Source organism: Pelecanus crispus, chromosome 1 (genome assembly GCF_030463565.1).
Source record: "Pelecanus crispus isolate bPelCri1 chromosome 1, bPelCri1.pri, whole genome shotgun sequence".
Lineage (NCBI taxonomy): Eukaryota > Metazoa > Chordata > Aves > Pelecaniformes > Pelecanidae > Pelecanus > Pelecanus crispus.
The window spans coordinates 207,697,566-207,719,281 of record NC_134643.1 but is presented as its reverse complement, the minus strand read 5'-3'; the positions used below and the strand labels follow the sequence as shown (position 1 = coordinate 207,719,281).

The window sequence follows — 21,716 nt, the reverse complement described above, 5'->3', positions numbered from 1 at the left end:
ATCACATACAAAGTGACCTATAAATAGCTGCAAGTACTGCTTTTAAAAGATAAGCCCCTTCACCACGCTTTATCCTCCCGCAAGCTGCAGCTCTCATTGAAGTCGCTGCTGCCCGGCCGTGCCTGTGTCCCCACAGCTGTGGGACACTGTGGGGTGAACTCCACAAAGCTCCACTGCAGACGTGAAGGGAGGATCTGCCCAGCCCTTGCATAGGCTTAAATTTTTAAGGACCACTTCCCTACGAGGGACGGCCAATATGGATGCCGCATGGAAGACGGGATTGTCACTTCACTGCACCTGTCCCAGCTAGTAACAGGAACAGATCTGGCTTTGGCTTGCCTCAAGGGCTTTAAGCCATATTTTGATACTAGTACTACAGCACAGGAATTATCCTATTACAGTGAAGAGATTACTTGATATGCCTGCCACTGCCAGCTATTGCAAGTGTAATGACCCAGATTCCTTATGAACAGCCAGCAGACAAATTAGTTGCAGCCACATGCACCAGTTTGCTCTCCTATAACTAACTGCCTACATATTCAATGGGCTTTTTGCATAGCTACTCAGGCAGGTTAGTCAGAGGTCTCTGTTCCACCAGTGACCTGAGCTGGAGAAAAAAAGCTGTTAGAGGATTCCCCACATCCCTGCACCTGATGGTAATTACGTAAGGGAGAAGCGGGCACAGGCCAGTTACCTGCAAAGAACGGCAGCCTGGAGAAGGAGGAAATGCAAGAGCCTTTCCCATGATGACCTTTTTTCCCATGTTTATTTGAGCCTTCGATACAGCAGCAGAGCTTGCTTGTGTCTGACTGGTGACCTCCTTGTAGAAATGCATGTCACACGACACACAACCCAGCAGGAAACTTGTCCTGCTCTTTGACAGCACAACTGAGAGGAATGAGTGTGAGATTGCTTAGTTGGCCCAGTCTGAGCCCTGACAAAATCATAGAATCATAGAATCATTTAGGTTGGAAAAGACCTTTAAGATCATCCAGTCCAACAATTAACCTAACACTACCAAGTCCACCACTAAACCAATGCCTTGCAAAATATTGGATATGGTTTTACTACCAGAACAAAATGCAGAGGGAAGAGAGGGAAGGAAGGTCGATGAAAACACCTCAGCTCTGCTTATTTATTCTGGTGAACGTCTTTACCGTTCTTTTCTGCATTTTCTGAATAATCCTGCCATGAAGACCTAGGATGCATCTAGATCTACTGAGATACCTACTCCCACTGAATGCAGCCTGTGTTCAATGCACAGGCTCCCTATGGAGTGCACGAGGATCCAAACCAGCCCACTCATCTCAGTACTTACAACCACTTTCAGCTAGGGGACAGGACAGGCTGAACATGGAAGTGTCAGTGGGTGATACGCAAAAATAATCCTGGGAACAGATACTGGCCTTTCCCCTCCCAGGTAAGTGCTTTTACCATTCATCTACAGAGCCAAGCTTGCTGCAGTGAACATAAGATTTTTTGGTGCCAGGAACATTGCATGTCCTTCTGCACAGTGGCCCAGCTTCAACTACGGGAGGGAGAAAGAACGTCTCCACCCACTCCAGCTACCCTCTGTGTTAGTAGTTACGGCGCTCTTCTGGGAAGCAGAAGATCAATTGCCTAAGGAGGCAGAGAGCTGAGCCCGGGTGATTCATCGAAAGCACACCAGCTTCAAGGCCAGCAGTTTCACAAAGAGCAGTGCTGGTCTGTGGGGACCTGCCTAAGGAGCAGTCTAGAAACGCCTAGAATAGGTTACACCAAGCTTGCTAGATGGCACATACCTTGGTTGCAACATAGACGATGGTCTCTCCCTGCCAAAATACCCAATGAGCCAGACTCATTCCCACTTCAGCCCTGATACTGCATGTTCAGAAACCAATGCCCTAAACAACTATTAGAAAACACTTTAGAAAAGTGGACTTGGCCAGAGGTTTAAAATACAGCAACGTTTGCTAGTGCTTTTGTGAAGGCATTGCTCTTGCCCGGGCAGGTTAAATAGGGTCTGTGGACTAGTGGATGGAGCTTCTCAGGAGCCTCACATGAAGCAGTGTTTAGTTCTTTGACACATGCTGCCAAAAGTCAGGTGGTACTGGGATGTGCAAAAGCCCAAGCCCAGGTGCTTAGGGAGCTTTTTGGTCAGTAGGAGAGTGCCTAAAGAATAGAGGCACTTGGAAGGTCAGGCAGCCACTGAGGTGATGTTTTTTAAGTCACAATTTTTGTTTAGCCTGGAAAAGAGGAGGCTGAGGGGAGACCTTATCGCTCTCTACAACTACCTGAAAGGAGGTTGTAGTGAGGTGGGTGTTGGTCTCTTCTCCCAAGTAGTTAGCGATAGGATGAGAGGAAATGGGCTCAAGCTGCACCAGGGGAGGTTTAGGTTTGAAATTAGGAAAAATTTCTTTATGGAAAGGGTGGTCAAGAATTGGAACAGGCTGCCCAGAGAGGTGGTGGAGTCACCATGCCTGGAAGTGTTCAAAAAACGGGTAGATGTGGCACTTCGGGACATGGTTTAGTCTAGTCTACCCTTGATTGGCTTAGAGTAGACTTGGTAGTGTAGGTTAATGGTTGGACTGGATGATCTTAAAGGTCTTTTCCAACCGAAACGATTCTATGATTCTATGATTCAGGTACCTAAATTATTCACGTCTTGTCCTTGAGGCTTATTATCCTTTACTGGATCTAGCCCCTGGTACGCAAGCACTTAAAACACAGGCACAGAAGAAATCTAGAGACAGACTGTTGCTCCCGTGGTGTGATTAAAAACTCCTCACCAGCAGTCTTGTGCACCATGAGGAAGGAACTGGAACAGGAGAAGCGATGCCGTATCAGACAGGAGGAGAGTTCAATGCGTATTTAATGCTGGCCCTTGTCAGAGGTGAGAGCACCAGAGGCTGCACATCAGCCTGCACGTCATTAGAGGCTTTCTGCTTGTTTACACAAGATAAACGACCACAAAGCAGTCTGAGCGAGTCAGTCCGCGATTTCCTCAGGTATGCCGCTGCCCAAACTGCTTGGCCAGACTGTCATTTGGCAGAGATTTTATTGTCTAAAATCAGGGATACACAATGGCTGGACAACAGCTGCATTTTGCCAGACCTCAAGGCCTAATCCAAAAAGCCCCCAAAATGGGCTGCAGCCAAAAGCACATGTGGACAGTGAGGCATCTGGACAAGCAGAGCCCTGCGCTCATCCCAATGAGCAGTGCCCCTCGCTGTCTTAAAACTGTCACAACTCTATCCAAAGGGGAATCGGCTTAAAGCGCTAGTGTTAAAATATTAGTCATTTATTGTAAAATTAATCCCTCGTTGCAACTCCAATCCCTCCAAAACCCTGCTTCCAAGCCTTCCTTCTTTTTACCTCAAGTCCTTTTCTTTTAATAAAAAAGGCGGCATATCTCTGAGAGCCGCAGCTCATTTCGATCTCCAGATGTACAAACAACGCTATAAGCCAGTTTGTACATCATAAATGAAGAACTGATGGGTTTTATCAAAAACAAACATATGCACACATACACACACATGCTCACACACAAAACAAAACAGAAGAAACACAGCGGGACGACAGGAATGCCAATCTCTTAGTTAAAAGGCCATTTGAGGGCTCCGAAAGTTCACTTTGTTCCTTGTTAACAGTTAATAAAATTTTATCCCCAGCTATTACTATATAAAAATAACTTTTGCATTCAAGCACATAGTTTAAGGAAACAATACTCCAGTGTCATAATTAGCTTAAATCAAGCATGAATTAGAAATACTATAAAAATGACAATTTGTACAATATCATCGCAAGTTATTTTAATTATGTGCAATTCCATTAAAAAGGAAGAGCAGTTTGATACAAAAGAGTGGGTTTTTGTTTTTTTTTTTTTTAACCCCATTATTTTTCTACAAATTCATGTATCCTTACTTTACATAGGGAAACATGACATACTGAGGGGAGAAATCTGGGGAAGTTCTCATACAGAGATTTCTGCCCATTCAGATTAAGCATAAAATGTTAAAACATCAAAACTTTTCATGAAATGGAAAATCTCAGAAAAAATCCTGATCAGAAAGTTCGAGGCTGAATTAAATCTAAAAATCAAACCCAAAAATTAAACCCAGAAGCAAAGAACTTTTCATTTGCTTTGTTGACTGAGTCTTTAGGAACAGGATTTTCCCTCCATCTTGATGACTAGAAACTTGATTTCTAATGAAACTGTGATTTTTATAACCACATGGCTCCTGGAGCTGGAGCTTTATGGAAAAAGCTATGAAATATCACAAGTCAAGATAAAATGAGCAGTGCCTGTACTTAATCCCTCACATGGGGAAACTCTGTTTTGTGGGATTTTGCTCTTTTTCTTCCTTTCTTTCTGAAAATGGCTCTTCTGTATTCTTGAGCATATTGGAGCCTTTCAGACAAAGGACTGTAAGATGAGGAGTGCGGGACACAGGGCTGCCCCCAGGATGCTGCCACTTTGATTTTCACCTGGGGGAACCACTTTGACAACAGCGACAGCCCTTGTGCTTCCCAAAAAACCACAAGCCCTGCGGCTTCAGAAAGACCGTCTTGCAAGGGCTCCCTTCCACAGCACGCCTCTTGCTAAGGCTGAATGAAGGTGTTTAAGAGCCCTCATCTCTTGCGACCACGCCACTTGGGTGGCCAAGGGCATGGCGGGGGGCTTTGGAGATGTTGTTTCAGTTGTGCACGTGCATGCCTAGCGTTAGCTACCCGGCCCCCCGCCACCCGAGTCGGCCTCTCACAAGCCATGGGCCACACCAGGGAGCAGCCCCCGGGCAGGGACTTGGCTTGCCTGACAGCCACTTCTGCCTCAAACACTGTCAATCTTCCCCTTCTGCCCACGGCACCAGTTTCAAAGTGACCTGTTACCCCGTTATCCCCTCCCTCCCCTCCATTTTGCAGCCTTCAAGGGACACCCTCCCCCCCCAAACTGTGACACCTGCATTTGAAATGGAAGGAGCCTGGGACAGCATCTGGCCATGCTACCTCTGCCCTGGTTCTGAGCCCATCTCTCCCGTCACCGGTGGTGGTGTGTACCAGCTTCGGAGGCAAAACCCCACACGGATCATAGGTGTGACACAGGCACGCACGGCAATGTGCACACGTGCAATATGGCAGCCTTTGTCTCGCAAAGCCCCTCAGGTGCAGCTGCTGAGCAGCATTTGTCTCACACCCCAAGGCTCTGCCCTGCAGCAGGGTGGCCCTAAGGCCGTGCCCCGCGTGCTGCCAGCAATGGCGCTATCGATGGGCCAGGCCACGGCGGCCACGGCCGAAGCTCCTGCTCCTCCACCTGACAGGTTTTGCTGTGGTGACTGACGGGGAGAGGCGCCTCGGCGGCAGGGCGGCCTCAGGCGGGGGGGTGCCGTCCCCGCTCCGCACCCCAACAAGTGCTGTCATGGTGCGCAGGGGGCTGCGTGAGAGCAACACCCGCCTTTGCCACCACAGCCGAGGGCACAGCTGCTGCTCGGGGCGCACCTGCCTGCAAAGGCCTCGTCCTGCGACAGCCAGTACATAAAATGGCTGCGGGGTGTGACAGGGCAGCAGGCGCTCCCGCTCGATGCCCCTGTACCGTACCGAGGCGCTGAGCCTCACCAGCCAAATGCGCCTCGTGCAGATTATTTTGCTAGGCGAAATTGTTTGCTACCATGGAAACGAGTGAAGCATGAGCAAAACTATTACAACCAAAATACCTACTTAACAAGTTCATTATTCGCAATGAACCTTTATTCCCTTCCTCCCTGCAATCAGATTTGCCCGAAACACCAAATACTCATCTTCACTGTGAGAGAGAGACAGTTAAGGCCTTCTGGCAATTTACATTTATTAAAAGTCTCTATTTTTGTCTTCATCTAGTCACATAGCTTGGATCATCCACATATCTTCTGACTAAAACCCTGAAAACACAATGTCCAAGACTTTGGGAACACTCTGTATTTGACTAGCGCCAAGTGGAATGTATTACTAGATTACACATATGATCTTCGTTATCTGGGATATTTTGCATTTGGCACGGGACCCCTGGAAGATAACATGCCAGAATCACTTACTGTGTGTTGGGAGAAGGAAGAGCAGCCTCCCCGTGAATGGCACAATACTGCTTCCATGTACAGAAGGGGAAAAAACGCCTTGGAGACTTGTGAAATCCTCAGTTTTTACCTTTTACTTCTTGGACCATAAAATCCAAATAATAAAATCAGGTGGGGATGACTTCTTAGGTACTTCCTTTTCAGGTTCTTTAAAGATTTGTTCATAAAACCTTTTAGAAATTATGCTTAATTTTTTAAAAAACAACCCCTGCTTCTAGCTTATGCCAAAATAATATAAACATGCTTCATGCTGTAACAAAGAGTAGTTTCATAACTGATATTTTAACACCTTTAGTGTGTAAAGACACATATCTATAAACGGTCATGCAGACTCAGAAATTGTGAAATTATATTAATAAGTTTCGGCATGTAAAATATCACTTTCAAAGGTCTGGGGAGGTGTGCATTAGGAAAGGGGAAGCTGCCAGCAACTGCAACACAGAATTTTGCTGACCCCGTGAAGTACCTGAGATGCCAGCAGAACTCCGCCAACGCAGAGCAGAAACTTGGTAGCTTGGGCTTTGTCACATACAAAATTTGTTTTGAGGGACAGCGGAACAAAGGCTGAAATTTGGCTTGAAACAAGTCTTTATTATTCTATATCAATTATTTTGAGATTACAAGACCTGATGTTTAAATCCAGTCCTCAGACATTTCTGTTTCAAGCCCATAATTCATGTTGCACTGAAGTATGTCGTTCAGTAACTTGTGCAGTTTTCATTAAAGGACACCAAGAAAAAGTAAGAGGAAAATTACAACTGCGGAACAGGTCCAGGGCCAAATATAACTAACCTGAATACTTTGCTGATTTCATACACATTAATGGAGTTAACAATCAAACTTATTTTTCCTGCATCTGAGTATCAGCCAAGAAAAATATCAAAAGCTTACTTTTCCAATGTATTTCTAGAATAACTTTGCTCAAAGTGCTTCCAAGGAGGACATCTGATGATGTGAAACAGTCCTTACGTGCCTATTCATCACTATTTTGTGTGGAAAGAGGAACTGTATAGAAAAAAGGAAGAGAAGCAAAAACAGAACGCAATGAATAATCTGCATATTTTCATCTCTTGGAAGTAAGGGCCCAAATTCCACCATAATATCTGTACTATTTACTATGTTCCTCTGCTGCCTGCACTTACAGTCGAGTGAGGCAGGGATTACAGCGTGGTTGCGCATCTGTGCACCACCGTGCCATACAGCCATCCCAGAATTCTTCTGTAAGCCAAGTATCTTGTAACTCCTTTTATATGACTGACATGGCAAGGCAAGATTTGTAAGGAAGGCTTAACTTTCATTTTACCAAATGACATAGCTGGAGAAAAAGACGACAAGCTTTTAAGCACACAAGACTTTCAGATGTGCTTCTCCTTCAGGCCTGAAGAAGAGGACAATGGCACAAACAAGCATCTGCTTTTTCCAGCTAGATCATCTCACCTCACTTACATCCTCGTGCCATCACAGCTACAACACCACTACCATGAAAGAAACTTAATCCTCTGAATGCTAAATAGCCATCTCCAGATGTCACAATGCTTTCTTTCAATAAATACCATTAATAAACTTTAAAATGCCCCAAAGTAAGTCTGTCGAAAGTGGGTGCTACCACATTTTATGAAAGTGCCCTGTGTCTAAACCAAGGACACCTGACATATAAAGTGGTATAAAACCACAAACTGACTCGTGCTTCTAAGTATTTCCTGCCCTTTTAAACTTTGCACTTGTTCACTAATTTCAACAAATATTGAGGTGAGCCAGCTGCTGAGGTGAGAGGATTCATATAAATCCCTCACAGATGTTTGGTAACTTCAGATAGGAGCTTTATTATCTACAAGTCATTAATCAACCATTAACAAGTAAGTGTTATGGAGTTCCAGTATTAAGGTTCACTGCCAGAGGAGAATAATGGATTTTGCAGGCTGGCTGTGTCTACAAGAAGGGGAACTAAGAGCTGAGAGAGGCCTGAGATAAAACATTTGGAGGAGATTAGAAAACATGAGAAGTCATTTTGTTGCTCTTCAGCTCACCTTAAGAGAAAGCACTTCACAAAAGTTAAGCATTTACACAGCAAACCAAGTGGAAAGTTCAAACTCATCCATCAGTTTGGTGATGAAGAGGAATGTGTTTTGCACAGCCTAACAAGGAAGTCAGGCACAGGTGAGAATTACTGCTCCTGTGAACAATAATAAACACCATCCAAAGGGTTACCCTCTAACTGATAGGCTTTGAAGCTACAAAATGACCTGTTCTGGCTCCAGGGTCCTCAGACTTCACCTGATACCTCACAGACTTGAGTTCAAAACAACAGGAGCAGCTAAATTGTTGCATGCCACAGGCAGAGGACAGACATGACTGAGGTAGCATCCATCAGTCATGAAAGCGGCAGGGTCCATCACCTAGGCAAAGCATTGCCCTTACTGCAGAACAAGGCAATATTTTCAGTCCTCTCCACCACAAAGTTTCTGCCAACTGGCCTTACAAAAAAATCCTTCCACACACCAGATCTGGAAATAATTCTGATCCAGGCTATACAAGCAAGACATATTTACACTTAAGAAAGCATAAAAATCTTGCATGAAAATGGACATGCTGACTGTTATCCCACTCAGTGTTTCTCCATCTATGTCCAATTTCTGATACTTACGGAGCAGGCAATAAACGAAAAAAATAAAAGTGGAATTGAAGAAAAATGCTCATGTCTGAACCCCAGCAGGCAAAAGACAGAAGACTGGAATATAAGCATCCTATATAGTTCATTCTCTTAATATCAAGGAGCAAGTCTTAAGACAGCTTGAAGGGAAGACATTATGGAGAAATAAGTGTATGAACTGCAGGAAACCCTAAAGTCCAAGGGCTGAGAGATCCCATCTCTTGTCCCCTGTACTCTTCAGTTATTGCTACTCCCCATAGTAAAAGTCCATCTCTAATTTCACAGCCTCAGTTATGAACGTGTTATCTACACCCAAAAGGTGGTATCACAATTATGAACATAACTACAAATACAATGAAGAAATAATAGCAAATGAAGAATAAATATGGTGGTACAGACAATCTAAACAATTTCAGTATTCTCACAAAGGGGTTACAAAATACCCATTCATCTTATTTTAAAGACCTGGAAACAAAGTCAGAGAGAGGCCGCAGAAGAAATTTTACAGACAGAACCAGAATGCATGTTGGTGGTTCTCAGTCCTAGGCTCAGGCCATTAGACCACAGAAAAAGGTGCAAACGCCTTTAGGAATTCATTTCTAAGTTTCCTCTTTTATGTCCCAGCCAGCAAAAAGACCTACAAGTAGTTTCAACTCATTTTCCTTTCCTATTTTGCAACTCTGATGTTTTCACAGAATACTTTCACGGGTTTCTGAAATACTGTGGAATTCTCCATGATGACAAATACGAAACCAGGTATTATTTAGATCAAATACAAAAAACTATCCAAAGCTCACATACTGATTCCTTAACACACCACAAAGTAGGAAAAAATATTCCTTACAAAGCCATACTTTAATTTCCCTCAGTAATGTTTCTTCGTAAAGAGCTCTACACAGCTGGAAGCATTAACAGCCTACCAGATGGTTCCCTTCTCGATAAACACTTATGTTTTGTAAGTTTAAAGTCTAATGAACTGTAGTGCAGGAAGACAAAAGTTATGTATGCAGAATGGTTCAAATGGCAGGTCAGGGCTGGGGCTGGACAGTGGACTAGCTCCGTAGAAACTCCCATTTCTATGGCAGCTTTATGTTGGGGTAGGGAGGGAGGAGGAATAGCTGAGCCTGGCAGAAGAAGAAGACAAAAAATGCTGACTGCTTCACACCCACATACAGAGCCCTGCAAGCTGCTAATGCTGGACGGGAGAAGGCTGTGACCACCAGATCCTGTCCCACAGCATTGTCCTAAACCAGCAGGTGCTTCCAGAGCCCCCGAGAGCCTGTACCATGCAGCAGTCCATGACGGAAACTTAGCTCAAATTGAATTGTACAATCCCGCAATAACCACTCCTAAGTTATGCCTGGCACTGCATAAGTGTACAAGGCAGAAAAGTAGGAAACATTCGTCGTCTTCTGCCCATGCCATCTCCCCAGCAGGCAATCATAGCCAGCCACAAATAAATTAGAACTGAGCAGCCCAAATGTTGCGTGCCCAGCTGCAAATTGGGGAGCTTGCCCAATTTGGTATAAACAGCTTAGTGTGGCAGCACTGGGGAAACCCCCTCTAGGAGATCAGCCGGCATCTGGGCTAGGTCTATCCCGTTTTTCAGCAGGCTTTATAGCTGTGCACCTACCAAGCAGCCTGAATCGTGGTCAAAAACCTGGTGTGGACAATAGCTCAAAAACATTTCAAGTTTGGGGCTGAGAAACCGCGGAACAGTACAGCAGGCAAAACTCACTGACTCACCTTGAGACCGATCGAGATCTGTTAAGTGCTTTGACAAAGATCAAAGATGGTGCAGACTGGCGTCTTTGGGCCAAACTCTTCATTTTCTGATTGGAAAGAGAAACAAAATAAAATCATAGTTGAGATTCAGAACAATAACTGCATGCATACAGAGTTGTTGCAGCCAGACTCCAATTTCAGCCCATGGGAAAAAGGCTGAGTTATTGCCATCAGCAACCCTGGAGGGGGAAAATGGTTTTACAATATCAAATATCTCAAAAAACATATTGAGAAAAACAGGAGCATGACCAGAAAGCCAGTGAAAACAAAAAGCTGATAAATAGTGTCTATACACAGATACCTGAGGTACGCTGAGGTACACATGAAGTGAACACCTAGAGCTTGCCCTCAGACGCTTTTTGTCCCTTCATAATCTATTGTACTTTAAATTTATCAAATATCCAGATTGTGGTTCAAATTTCAAATGATTGATACAGGTCTGTGTCAGGTCTGACATTTACCATAAATTAAGGTTTGGATTCTACCCACCTAACCTTACGTGCTACATTGGGCTACCTTTTTTTCCCATATCCTTAGAGATGAGGGCATTTTCCTTCCCTACTAATCTAGCTGGAGCATTACATTTTGTCTCTCAGTAGTCAATAATGACTTTTTTTTTTTTTTCATTCCTGATTATGTATGGGACAAAATAGGAAAGTGAGAGGCAGGGCAGTTCTTAGCACAGAACTAGGAAGGGAATGGGAAAAAGGAGACACTCAGAGAATGCAGCAGGGAAAAAAAAAGACAAAGCATAGAGAAGAGATGAAAATGTCAGTAGCTACCAAGGGAGCATGGATTCCCATTGAGTGAAGTTGAATACTACAATAAAAATACTGAGCAAATAAACAACACTGTTTTCCCCAGAGGCAGAAATTTTCAAGAACACCCACAGGAGACAAAAACACACATTTCCCTGAACACAAATGTATTCACCACTGTACCCTCTCCCTCCTGCAGCCAGAAGCGGGACTAAGGAGTCCTGGCCCTAACTTTGGAGCCGCTCTCTAGAACCGGTTGTACAGCCTGCTGCCAAGGTGCGTGACCTCTCCTCTCACTGACCCTCCACCAGAAGGGTGGTTGTTACCTTATTTAGCTCAAATATTTTTCAGAATAAACTGGTGAACAAAAGGACCGGAGCTGAACTCCTCCCGAGACCCTGACAGGCCAGTTTCCAGTGCTGGAGCGGTCCCTTACACCCGCCCGGCAACCGCTGAGAGCCCATAAACAGGTGAACCTTTGACAGTCATGAAGTCTCTGTTCCCAGCTAATTGTAAAGCAAGACTTTTTTCCTTCATACCGAAACTAACCACGGACTACCAGGAACAGATATGTCGCAGAACAACTGATTCTTCTGCCAATGTATGTGCTGGACGTGGCACACGTTTTGTTTGGGCAGGTGGACAGCGTGCTCCCCTCGGAGAAATGAAACTCTACAGTACTACGTGCTTTACTTGCTTTTGACAAGTGTATTTCTTTTACTCGTTGCAGTGCATTTGTTATTGTGTAATTCTTTTGGTTCCCCCTTTATTTACATAAAGCACGGTTGTTTGTTTTGTCAGATACTCAGCTACAGCTATTGTGCAGCAACTGTTATAAATTCAACTGTGTAATTCCAATTCGCCTTTAAAAATTATCCCCTCCTCCCTCTTTCCTTCATCAAAATATAACCTTCTCAAGACTGATAAATTAAGCCTGGGAACATTTAGATGTCTTCTATCTGATCAGAAAATAACTGGATAATAACTTAAGAGATTACTAACAACATAGATGCCCATTTTTGCTAGTTTTGAGCAAAAAAGAAAGAAAATACTTTGCTAAATTTTGCTAGTGAATGAAATCGGTTTGTCTTACTGTTGGCAAATCTGAGAAGCTGTTAGCATTTTAAAAAGTAGCGTATCTACAAATATGAAGGCAAAAAGAGACCTGTATAACAATGCAGTCTAACACCCTACAGAAGACAAACCACAGATTTCCCCCAACCAGCATTTTTTGTAGGAGTTTATATAAAGCATCAACTCCCAATTGGAAATTTACTACAAGTCTGATTATTGGGTAGGTGGCTTTCAGACGGTGGTTAAAACTAGAGCATCTGAGCTCCTGTGAATGCAGTGGAAGTTTGGTTATCTTAAATCCTTTAGCTTCTCAGGTCTGAAAAGGAAGCCACTGAAAAAAAGCAGCATTTTAAAATCTTTCTCAATTGTGGCAATTTTTTTCATGCTTGGGTTAGCAGGACTGAATAGCGCCTGTGGCGGTGAGATTCCAGTCTTGAATTAAATATCCGAGGACCAAGGTAAAGATTAGGACTACAGCAAGTTTAATAAGAGCTCAAATGACTGGCAGAGAGTCACAGAATAATTCAGGTTGGAGGGCATCCCGGGAGGTCTCTGGTCGAGCCTCTCTGGACCTGCTGAGAGCAGGACCCATTCGTGTAGGCTGCTCCAGTCCAGGTCCGCATTATCTCTGAGGATGAGATTCCACAGCCTCTCCAGGCAACCTCTTAATACAGCTATTAAGCAAAGCTTAACAAAAAGGAGCCTTAAAACATAAAAAGATCACTGATGAGATTTGGAAAAGGAAAATTTTCACAGCAAAAGTGAAGTGAATCAGGTCAGCTGTATGCAAATAAAAACATTACACAGAGACATTGACTACAGACAGAAAGAGGGGGTTTGTTTTTATTTTGCTATGTACAGAGTTTGAGAAAATAAAATAAGTGACCATCACGATAACTTGAATTGAGTTACTTTGAGAAGGAAGAGGACGAATACATTTTTGGCTAAGTTGGACCCAGATGCCCGCTCTCCTCAGTTTCACTGCGTTCACACATGCAAAGATGTCACCCTGGCAATGCGCAGAAGAGGAGATACGTCCTGGACAGCTGTAGATACATCCTGGACAGCAGATGTTTGGGAGCAAAAGGAGATGCAATGACCAATTATTTAAGTGTGGGACACAGAGAAGCATTTCTCAACACGTGTCCCACATCATAACCTCCCATTTTTTCATGTAACTATTAGAAAGGTCAACACAGAGGAATCCTCATACTTGCTGGCTGAGTCACACCCATGTGAAATGTATCATAAAATCAGGATCCATAATGAATGTTTACAGTGTGCCAGATGCAAAGATCATAATCTTGTATCAGTCAGGACAAACTAGAGTTATTTTTGCCTTCCTCACGCTCAAAAGCTTGAGCTCCCACCCCCTTCCCCTCCAATTCAGGTTTAACTTCATACTTTCTGCATTGCTGGTGGTGGTTGTCTTGACTGCTTTTTTAACAGAAACAAAAAGTTTTGCTTTTTCAGTTGTTGGACTGGTGGTACGCGTTAGCATTTGGCTAGTTTCTCATCTGGTATAAACAGACATAGGGCTATAGATTTCAAAAGAATTAATTTACACCAGATATGATCAGACCTACACTCTGAAACACTGTTTTGTAAACTGTGATGGTAGGTGGTTTATGAGCTGATCAGCCCACCATGCTGAGGACAGTAACCTTGGAAGCCATCACTGAAAATATGCCATCTCTCCTCAGGCATCAGAATCCCTATGGATTACAGGATTACAGTAAAACTTTCACAAGTATCTCACAAGTCATCATCTGGAGGAAAAGTCTATTCCTGACTGCCAGTATTCAATTAATTTTGCCTCACAGTTGAAGTGGATAATGGCATTATAAGGAATTTATGTGAATTAATATATTGCCGAGTTATGATATTAATTCCCATTCTGTGAAAAAAGTAACATACAGCAGCATCTGCATGATGTCCTCAAAAAAACTGGAACTGAAGATAAAACACTCTCTTGTACTTTGTGTATATCACTTAACTATATCAAACTTAGAGAATGGCAGAGCATGAATTAAATAAAGAATGCGTGAAAAAATTCATGGCACGTACTGTTTCTTTTGTGATGACAAATAATTTACGTAACAGATAGACAGTGTTTATAATGTTTTACAGGTATCTAGAGAAGTGAAAATCTGTGCAATAAGCAGACTCTGTGCTGCAGCTACTGCAAAGGCGTAGGAGGTCGGAGCAGGCGGGCTAACGCAGGGGCTCTGTGCTGTGATTCCCCGGGAGCACGCTGCCCATGCTGCCAGGTTATGGTGCCTGACCGATGCGATGGTCAGACACATGCAGGAGGATTCCTCTCACCCAACCTCGGACTTGCACACCTGAGCTATTCGCTCTGTGCTCCTTTTGTAGTCAACAGAGAGAAAAGGACACATGTAGCGCACAGTTCATCTTGTCCTAGAAGTGCTGTTTTCCTCCACTGACTGTAAAAGAAAACTAAGGTGACCAAGAAAATTGAGTTAATCAGCTCAATCTTCTCCTTGCTATCTGAGGAGAGGACAGGGAACAGGCAAATGTGTGAGCTCAGTAACATAGGGAACAATTGATGTCTCAGAGAGTGGTCTGAGCTTAGGATGAGAAAATGGTATTATTACCTGATGTCTATTTAAGAGATTCATATATGAAATAGTTGAAAAATTTATTCACTTCCTGACTGACAGGTGAACACAGCAGAAATGCCTCCTCAGCAATGTGCAGACACCCTTATAAAAGCCTCCCCAGACATGAAAGGATTTCAGGCTCCTGATTTACAGGCTGGCTCCAGAAGTGGGTCAAGGCTGAGACATGTGCCTGGGTCATTTAACTGGGTGACAGGGACAACACTCAATGTGCCAGTACCTGGAGCTGAGGATTGCACTGAAGCGGCAAGCTCTCCCTCTCACTGCTTTATTTTTCTAATAAAAACAAAGCCTACTCTTTAAAAGTATCTACGTTAACCGTGACAGATTTCACGTATGCAAACTCTGTTCTTGTCATCTGAGCAACAAAACCGATCTGTGGCATACATTTCTGGTTTGAACCAAAGACATGAACCAAAGCACAGAACACAAACCTTTACCAAAAACTGTAAGGCAAAGTTCAACTAACTGCCCGACAACCAAAAAATCAAAACAATCCTCAGCACCTAGCAGTTAATTTTCCAGGACAATTGGGCATCACTCTTTCCCCTGTATCACTGGGCTACTTACGAGAGGCAATAAATCATCTTCTCCTACATGCCATAGTCCAGTATTTGTTAGACTTACAGCATAAGATTGTCTAAAAATACCAGAAATAACAAGAATCTCATATACTTTGGTAAAGCAAGAAATGGCCCTATACTGACCCGAGCCCGTATAAACAGGGTGAGAAGATGACTGGATTTGAACTGCTGACTCAGGCAGCAGAGATGTCTAGGTCCCACGGAGAGCCCATTTACCATAAAGGCAGAGCAGGTGACAAAACTATGTGCTTTTGTTTATGCTGGCAGAATACTTTTACTTACAAGGACCTTCCTAAAAAGAAAGCCATTTTTGGATGGGTAACCGAGGAGAAAACAATTGCAGGGCACAAGAGGAAAGAGCTATCAACACAGTGGAAGCAAAAGCACATCATCATGGAAGAGCAACTGCTAGAGAGCACAGCAAAGGTGGAGCCTAAAGGCCAACTCAGAGTAGAAAGAAAAACCGATGAAAGCAACTATAAGCAAAAGATGTTCTACCAACTACCTCCCAAAGGATACTAATCTTTGGAAGCACTGATATGGAGGTGTTCAAACGATCTTACCCATCTATATCAAAAGCTGGAGGTATGGAAGATTACTAAAAAAGTGGAGGAGAGGAGCACTGAATATTTAGCCTATGGGTCCTACTGTCAGCTGCACTGTGCCCACAGTGCTCGGACCAGCAGCTCTGGTTGTGGTGGCTTTGATGAAGCCCAAAGTTTCCTTTCAAGCCTGACACAAAGCAGGACGGTTAACACATGGACACGATTCTGCCCTGGTTTCTGTACAGCAAGGCTTTCTCAGGAGCAGTTTACAGATGGGAGAGGGAGGAGATTCCCCCCACTCCACATGGATTCTTCAAGTAGCATTAAGTAAACAGGCAATAATTTGATATATGCAGTTCTTGGGTATTAGATCCCACATGACATGCCAAGTCCCTCTCTTTCCTATTGCCACCATAAGGGACCAAAAAAAACCAAACCCAAGACTAGGAAACTCAAGAACTAGAACACATTGTTTTATGCATAATTTTCAATTTCTCTCATGGACAGACAGAGGAAAGATGGCTAATGCTAGTTCATAATTAAAGCAGCGTCAGGAGGCACATCACAACAGTAAGTTATCATACACCAGCATAGCCTGCCAAGGTGATTTCAACCTAAGGACCAACTACGTGGATTACTTCATTAAAATAGGGGCTTTTTCAGTCCTCATCAGAGATAAAATTGCTACAGGATATGTCTGCAGGATGACAGGAATTGTCCATCACTTCACTAAATAGTGCCAGAAGTACTCCTGGATAGCTGACATTCCCAGCACTACCAGGTGTGATTTTGACAGCACCCCCCAGATCCTCAGCCAGGATCACAGTAAACAGGACAGAGACTCGCAGGAAGAAATCTCTGCTTAAGGGGCTTTATGTTAAAAAACATATACGTATAAGGACATGAGATCAAGGTATCTTCAGGTATAATGGCAAATACATGCTTGATTCATCTTTGCAGAGTAAAACAAATAAAGGGATGAAGATTATGTATGACTACATTTACTCTTCCAATCCTGTTAATTTGCTTCAATTTTATCCATTTGGTACGCTGCTGGGGAACACTATAACTCTCCTTTCCCTGCCAGTAAGCTGTTGCCATATTTATGATCAGAATCATAAAGAATCACATTTTTATGGTGATGGAATACCATATCTCAAGTCTCAAACCATAAACACTATTTTGCTTAGTGCGCAAAATGGTTAATTTTTTGCACACATTGTATGAGTAAATATAAAAAATAGCTGAGCCTCAAAAAAATTATAAGTAGTCACTTGAAATCGTCAAGGAGGCAGCAAAAAATTCTAAGAGTGAATTCCTATGTTACCAAATATTGTCTTGTGTAAAATATTCAGGGTTGGTTGGAATCTAGCCACTCTAAGAAGAGAGAATTGAAGCAACAGGAACTTATAAATATGGTTAAATGACCGCAGCTGCTACTGCTGACACAGTTACACTGGCATAAGATGTCTCTGCCGCAGAGTTTGTTTTGATAAATTTGTAGAAATAAGCTCTATCAGTATAATCACTCTTACTCATGTTACTTCAACCCACTTCAGAGTTGCATCAATTTACTGGTATTGGTTACTAAACTAAACAGTCAGTATAAAACTTCTCTGTAGGTCAACCACACATAGTCCAGTGACTCTGGTAAGTCCAGTAAGGAGGGAATCTGGTCCAGAATATTCCTAAAGCATTAACTAAAACACTGCACTTCAATGTCACCTTTTAGCAGGGTGTCTTGAATGCCTTGTAAGCATTTAACAAAGAGAACCTCCCAGTGTCTGTGAGGTAGGTTAGCAGTTCAAACACTTTGCATGTCAAGAAAAGGAAAGGAAATTTTTCCAGGAAAATAGTTTGAAGAGTCACACAAAATAAATGAAAAAAACTCTTAGACAATTTCTGTCTCTTGGTCCTATGATGTGATCGTGCATGTGATCCTTCAGCCAAGCAGAAGATGAAGTAGGAGGTCAGACAACCACAGAACAATGTAGCAAATCTCAGCTAAATAAATTTAATTTGAGAAAGGTATAGTCACAATAATAAAAAGGGAGAAAAGTTCAGTGGTCGCTTAGCATCCTGTACTTGGGGGTATTTGTGCCAGAAAGTAAAATAGTTGATGTTAAACACATATTTGCAACAAAATTGTTCAACTTGACATGGTGTGTCACCAGTATCAAAACTGATTTCTTGCCAACACATTCTTCCATTCAACCGTATGTAAACAAATCAAGCAGTGTAATCTCCCCGGTAGTAAGAAAGACTTTCTGTATTGTAAAAAAAATATGATGCTGTGGCACTGAGTGGAAGACAAAACAGAGGTGTATATAGAGTCCACAGGACCCAAGTAGTACAAAAAATATTCGAACTGTCACTGAGATCCAGATTCAGGCAAAATTAGGACCAGCCCACTGCTGCACAAGCATAAAGGTAGGAATCTTCTTCCCCAGACAGACACAAAGAGATGGCGTGCCAGTAGTCTCAAGGGAGCACCATGACCGTGGACGAGCAGCTGAGCGGTTGGCTGGATGTTGGTGGCTGCCTGGGTTGGCTGTGCATGGTGTGCAAAGCTGCCATATGCTGCATGGCCCAGCCAGGGTCTCAAGCTGTTTCTCCGCAGGAGGATTTCCATCTGTACCCCCACCGCATGTGCCTCCACGCTGAGGAATTCCAAAAGGGCTGCCAAGATCCGTAAAAAGTAATATCCCCGCTCCCTTGTCAGTGCTGGCAAAAACAAGGTCTGCGTTCCTTCGACTGTGGGCTCTTTGGAGCAGGAACAGGAAACACAAGTACTACAATTAATATTTGTCCTCAGAATGCTGAGTCATGAAGCAGAACTTGTAAGAAAAAAATGTTCATCTTCACAGTACTCGAGCACTCCTCATTTCAGGCAGGTGCCTGGCTCTGCCAGGTTGGAAGGTACATGGTACTCTGTCTTCAGCAAAAATGAAAGAAATGGTAGAAGAAAAATCAAAGCCGCACATTTAGCCATCTCAATAATTAATAATTAAATACTTGGAGAGGGTGAGTATCTACTCCATCACTTTGTCCAGCTAGGCAGCAGAAGGTACTCCACCACTTTGTGTAGGTGTATCACACTCCCTCTTCAGAAACCGATCAGGTATTAACTGCAGCGAAGTGTGGTAGAAATCTTGGCCAAACACTCCCCAGGCAACCATTTCACCATTGACAGCAGCTGTCATGAGAAGAGGTCCCCAGGGCTGCGGTCAGGCTGGAGCGCTACGTGCCTTGGTGGGACACGGCACACAGGGACACATCCCATGGAAACGCACAGCATCGCCTCCCAGCCCGAAGAGACGCTTCGGCAGGAGGAGAGGGACCAGGACTCCTTTCTGCACCGCTGTGTCACAGCCAGAAAAGCCCCTACCACCGCTCAGCGGCAGGACTGGACACAAGCTCAGCCTCTGCTACCAGGCATCCTAAATTCATGTCACCAGGTGGACAGATTTAGTAAAGGACACTGTAACCTGGCCACTCATTCTAATCCTGCCAGCGTATTTAGCAGTCAGTAGTATTGTGCACCTCTAATGACAAGGCAGTGCATAGATTTAAATGTCACTGTGAGGCAAAATCGGTAAGGCAGGAAGGTACCAGCTCTACTTTGCGTAGAAAAACACTACAGCACTTGCTAAAGCAAGGAGAAAAAGAGTTCCCGTTTTACACAGTGGGAAGAATGTGGTCATTACAGCTCGCTCGTTACAGCAAAGTATAAGGCAGAAACAAGTACTTGGCTGTATGCAGAAGTGAGCATTTTGCACTCAATCATGTCAGATGCTGAAAAGCAAGTCGAGACATCAAACAGATTTTACAACCAGTTTTGAAGGTGGGATGATGCTCTCGTGCTATCAATTGTGATATACTTAGACAGCGCAAGGCGCTTCTTCGGGAAGCTGCTCTTACATTTCTCTTGTACAAAGCATGTGCGAGAGCAGCCAGCAAACCCCCTCAGCTCTAGCAAGCCCTTCCCTCGCTCCCCCCCAGACACACATGCAGCACATCCCTCTCAGCTCCCCTGGACAGGCATCCTGCAAACCTCCCCCAGCTCGCTCTGACACCCACCCAGCAGAGCCTCCAGACGTCCATCCAGCAAAGCCTCCCCTTACGTCTCCCTAGCACATCCATGCAGCTGGATGATCTTAAAGGTCTTTTCCAACCTAAACGATTCTCTGATTCTATGAAATCCATGCAGCAAAGCCCCTTGGCTCCAGCGAACACCACCCAGCAAACCCTTCCCCAGCTCCCCGGGACGCCCGGGCAGCAGCGCTCCTTACCCACCCCGCGCATCCAGGCAGCAGCCTCCCTTCGCTCCCGGGACATCCGTGCAGCAACGCCGCTTAGGTCCCCGGGGTTATCCACCCGGCAGAGCCCCCGGGCTCCGCCGGGCACCGCCGCAGCCCCAGCTCCCCGGGGCACCCGCGCAGCAAGCCCTTCCCGCGGACACCCCCAGCCCCAGATCCCCCGACGGCTCCCCCCGGCCCCGGTCCCGGTGGCGGCGTGCCGCCCAGCCCGCTGCCCTGCCGCCGGCGGCGCAGGGCCGGGGGCGATGGGGCCGCGGGGTGTCCCGCGGGGACGCGCTGACCCGCGGTGGCCGGCGGCGGGGCTCTGGGACCGGGGCGGGGGCCGTGGGGCGCCTTCCCGCGGGGTCTCCCGGAGACGGCCTCACCTTCTTGCTGTCGGCGGCGGCGAAGACCCTGCTCTCGCCGCTCACCGAGGACGAGCGGCCCGGCCCGAGGTGCTCCTGTTGCGGGGACATCACGTCCATGCAGCCCCGCGCCGCCGCCCTCCCGCCGCGGGGACACCGGCGCCGCCGCCGCCCGCACCATGGACAGGGCGCGCCGCGCCGCGCCACGCCCCCCGCGGCCACGCCCCCGCCCGCGGGCCACGCCCCTCGCAGAGACCACGCCCCCTCGGGTTCGCGCCCCGCTCTGTGCAGAAGGGGTCTGGGAGCGGGCGCGGGAGGCGGGTGACGCGCATGCGCCGCCGCTGGCGCCGGGGTGGGCGCGCTCGTGCTGGGGTGGGGGCGCGCGTCCTCACCCTGCGCCTGCGCGCGCTGCAGGGGTGGGGGGCAGCGCCCGGCGGGACCCGGCGGGACGGAGGGAGGGGGGCACGGTACCAGCGGGGAGCTGCTGGGCCTCAGGGGCGCTGTGCGGTCCCGGGATTGGGGTGGGCGTTGGGGGGGTCCCAGCATTGGGGAGCTGCTGCATGGTCCCAGCACTGGGGTGGGTGTTGGGGGGTCCCAGGGGAGGGTGTTGTGGGGTCCCAGCACTGGGGAGCTGCTGCATGGTCCCAGCACTGGGGTGGGTGTTGTGGGGTCCCAGCACTGGGGAGCTGCTGCATGGTCCCAGCACTGGGGTGGGTGTTGGGGGGTCCCAGGGGAGGGTGTTGTGGGGTCCCAGCACTGGGGAGCTGCTGCATGGTCCCAGCACTGGGGTGGGTGTTGGGGGGTCCCAGGGGAGGGTGTTGTGGGGTCCCAGCACTGGGGAGCTGCTGCATGGTCCCAGCACTGGGGTGGGTGTTGTGGGGTCCCAGCACTGGGGAGCTGCTGCATGGTCCCAGCACTGGGGTGGGTGT

At 45.8% G+C, this 21,716-nt stretch overlaps 1 protein-coding gene across 1 annotated transcript in view; it reads right to left on the bottom strand.

The window, feature by feature from the left end:
- The window catches only part of ARHGAP20 (Rho GTPase activating protein 20), a 63,149-nt gene extending 42,242 nt beyond the window's left edge, over positions 1 to 20,907 (bottom strand). Inside the window, exons 1-3 of the mRNA XM_075725496.1 lie at positions 20,809 to 20,907; positions 19,771 to 19,773; positions 10,483 to 10,568 (exon numbers count right to left, since the gene is read on the bottom strand). Coding sequence (XP_075581611.1) covers positions 10,483 to 10,568; positions 19,771 to 19,773; positions 20,809 to 20,907 — 188 coding nt within the window. The remainder of the gene's footprint in view (positions 1 to 10,482; positions 10,569 to 19,770; positions 19,774 to 20,808) is intronic.
- Between the last annotated feature and the right edge of the window lie 809 nt (positions 20,908 to 21,716).